At 35.7% G+C, this 3,130-nt stretch overlaps 1 protein-coding gene across 1 annotated transcript; it reads right to left on the minus strand.

Annotated features, from left to right (window-relative positions):
• Positions 1–1,242: 1,242 nt before the first annotated feature.
• LOC129944889 (uncharacterized) lies at positions 1,243–2,105 on the minus strand. The gene is made up of 3 exons (XM_056054551.1): positions 1,867–2,105; positions 1,376–1,810; positions 1,243–1,332 (listed from the first exon to the last, which is right to left on the minus strand). The coding sequence occupies exons 1-3, from the start codon at positions 2,086–2,088 to the stop codon at positions 1,243–1,245; spliced, it is 747 nt and encodes a 248-aa protein (XP_055910526.1). The 5' UTR covers positions 2,089–2,105.
• Positions 2,106–3,130: the final 1,025 nt, after the last annotated feature.

Here is a 3,130-nt window from a genome sequence, read left to right on the forward strand (position 1 = left end):
GACCCGGGCTGATACCAAATTCTGTAAATTCACTTTTTCACGAATATCTCAGTAATTGGAGCTTGCAGAAACTTTTGTGTTGCAATTGTGGATAGAGCTTGAATAGACCTATCTTTTGATGTATGTATCGTTAGGTTGGGAAACAATTTTTAAAAAAGTGTTTTTTTTAGGCAAGGGAGCCCATGATTTTTTTCGAAAAACCAAAAATTTTAAAGTTGTCAAATTTTGGGCATATATCTGCAAAGGTTCAAAGGTAAGCTTATTCTTTATTAAGAGCTGCTATCCGCATTTTTTTTAGGCTTGGTTGAGAAGACAGCACTACTCAAAGATACTTTGACCCGGGCTGATACCAAATTCTGTAAATTCACTTTTTCACGAATATCTCAGTAATTGGAGCTTGCAGAAACTTTTGTGTTGCAATTGTGGATAGAGCTTGAATTGACCTTTCATTTGATGTACAGTACCGAGCAAAAAAAATGCAACCGAAAAAGTATGGTACAATCTTTAGCAAGAACTAAGTTATTTTAAATTATAATACTTTGAAATTTAGCATAAAATGTTCAAATTAATTTTTTTCTTTAAACAGATTTGAATTTTACCCAATCTTACTCCATGAAAATAGTTATTGTAAAAAATGTTCCTAAACTTTGATCTTAAGCCAAGCAAAAAAAATGCAAATTCGTGGAAAATTTTAAAAATAACGTATTTATTCATCTTATTTGAAGAAATTTTGTACTTAAATATTTTAATATTTTGTTGCGAAACCTTTATTGGCAATAACGGCGCGTAACCTTTTAGGCATTGAGTCAATCAACGACACCAAATAGCTCGCAGGTATTTGTTCCCATTCAGTCCTTATTTGTTCCATCAACTCGGTACAATTTGAATGAGTTCGCTTTCTTATCTCCCGATCTACATGATCCCATAAATTCTCTATGGGATTGAGGTCGGGAGATTGTGCTGGCCAGTTCAAAACATGAACCCTCTTCTCTTCTAAGAAGTTTCTTACCAAACGGCTGGTGTGTTTTGGGTCGTTGTCGTGTTGAAATAAGCTGTTTTCAGGCATATTCGTCCGCAAATGTGGAAGCATATGGTCTTCCAAAATGCCCTTATACATTTGGGCATTCATCCGGCCGCTTACTTGACAAATCGGGCCCACGCCTTGACGAGAAAATGAGCCTTTGAAAAAGCCCAACTACAAATTTGATTTCATAAATATTTAAAATTGCTTACCCCACACCATTACTGACCCTCCCCCATGTTTAATTGTCGGAACTTGATATCTAGGGCTGTACCTTTGTCCCGGGGGCCTCCGCACGTACCTAATGCCATCTGACGAGAACAAGTTGAACTTGCTCTCATCACTCCATAAAACTCTTGTCCATTGCTCACTTGTCCAATGCATATGGCGCTTCGCAAAATCTAGCCGTTTCTTCCTATTGATGGAACTGATGTATGGTTTTTTAGCTGGTCGTCTTGCATACAGTTTTGACTCCACTAATCGTCGCCTAACTGTGTGTACCCCTACGTTAACATCAAAATGTTCATTTATGTCCTGAGTAACTTCCACTGCAGTTTTAAAGGGATTAACTTTAACCTGCCTTATGATCTCACGATCTAATCTGGAAGTTGTTTTGCGTGGACGGCCACTTCCCACTTTGCGATTGATGTCCCCTTGTTCCCGATATCGGGATATAATACGCGATATTGTTGATGTTGCTACACAAAACTCCAAAGCGATATCCTGCATCAATCTTCCGTTGTTAGCAGCGTTAATTATTGCTTTTTTGCATCCAATCGATAGTTGCTTCTATTAATTGCATATTCTAATTAATTGAAACCAAAGAATAAATTTTATGTACCTACCTTCCTAGTCATATTTGCCATTTGCATTTTTTTTGCTCTCAGTAAAATTATGTTTTTCCAACTAAATGTAAATTTGCAAACACTAGAGAGAGACCAATTACATATTGCTATTATAAACAGAATGCCTACACAATGAGTACACATATCCGAAACGGAAAAACTAAATTTTACCGTTACGAAAGATAAAGCAATAATAATTGATTTTGGTGTGACTGTTTGCATTTTTTTTGCTCGCTACTGTATGTATCGTTATTTTGGGAAACAATTTTTAAAAAAGTGTTTTTTTTAGGCAAGGGGTTAGCCCATGATTTTTTTCGAAAAACCAAAAATTTTAAAGTTGTCAAATTTTGGGCATATATCTGCAAAGGTTCAAAGGTAAGCTTATTCTTTATTAAGAGCTGCTATCCGCATTTTTTTTAGGCTTGGTTGAGAAGACAGCACTACTCAAAGATACTTTGACCCGGGCTGATACCAAATTCTGTAAATTCACTTTTTCACGAATATCTCAGTAATTGGAGCTTTCAGAAACTTTTGTGTTGCAATTGTGGATAGAGCTTGAATTGACCTTTCTTTTGATGTATGTATCGTTAGGTTGGGAAACAATTTTTAAAAAAGTGTTTTTTTTAGGCAAGGGGTTAGCCCATGATTTTTTTCGAAAAACCAAAAATTTTAAAGTTGTCAAATTTTGGGCATATATCTGCAAAGGTTCAAAGGTAAGCTTATTCTTTATTAAGAGCTGCTATCCGCATTTTTTTTAGGCTTGGTTGAGAAGACAGCACTACTCAAAGATACTTTGACCCGGGCTGATACCAAATTCTGTAAATTCACTTTTTCACGAATATCTCAGTAATTGGAGCTTGCAGAAACTTTTGTGTTGCAATTGTGGATAGAGCTTGAATTGACCTTTCTTTTGATGTATGTATCGTTAGGTTGGGAAACAATTTTTAAAAAAGTGTTTTTTTTAGGCAAGGGGTTAGCCCATGATTTTTTTCGAAAAACCAAAAATTTTAAAGTTGTCAAATTTTGGGCATATATCTGCAAAGGTTCAAAGGTAAGCTTATTCTTTATTAAGAGCTGCTATCCGCATTTTTTTTAGGCTTGGTTGAGAAGACAGCACTACTCAAAGATACTTTGACCCGGGCTGATACCAAATTCTGTAAATTCACTTTTTCACGAATATCTCAGTAATTGGAGCTTGCAGAAACTTTTGTGTTGCAATTGTGGATAGAGCTTGAATTGACCTTTCTTTTGATGTATGTATCGT

The sequence above is a fragment of the Eupeodes corollae genome, chromosome 2 (genome assembly GCF_945859685.1).
Source record: "Eupeodes corollae chromosome 2, idEupCoro1.1, whole genome shotgun sequence".
Lineage (NCBI taxonomy): Eukaryota > Metazoa > Arthropoda > Insecta > Diptera > Syrphidae > Eupeodes > Eupeodes corollae.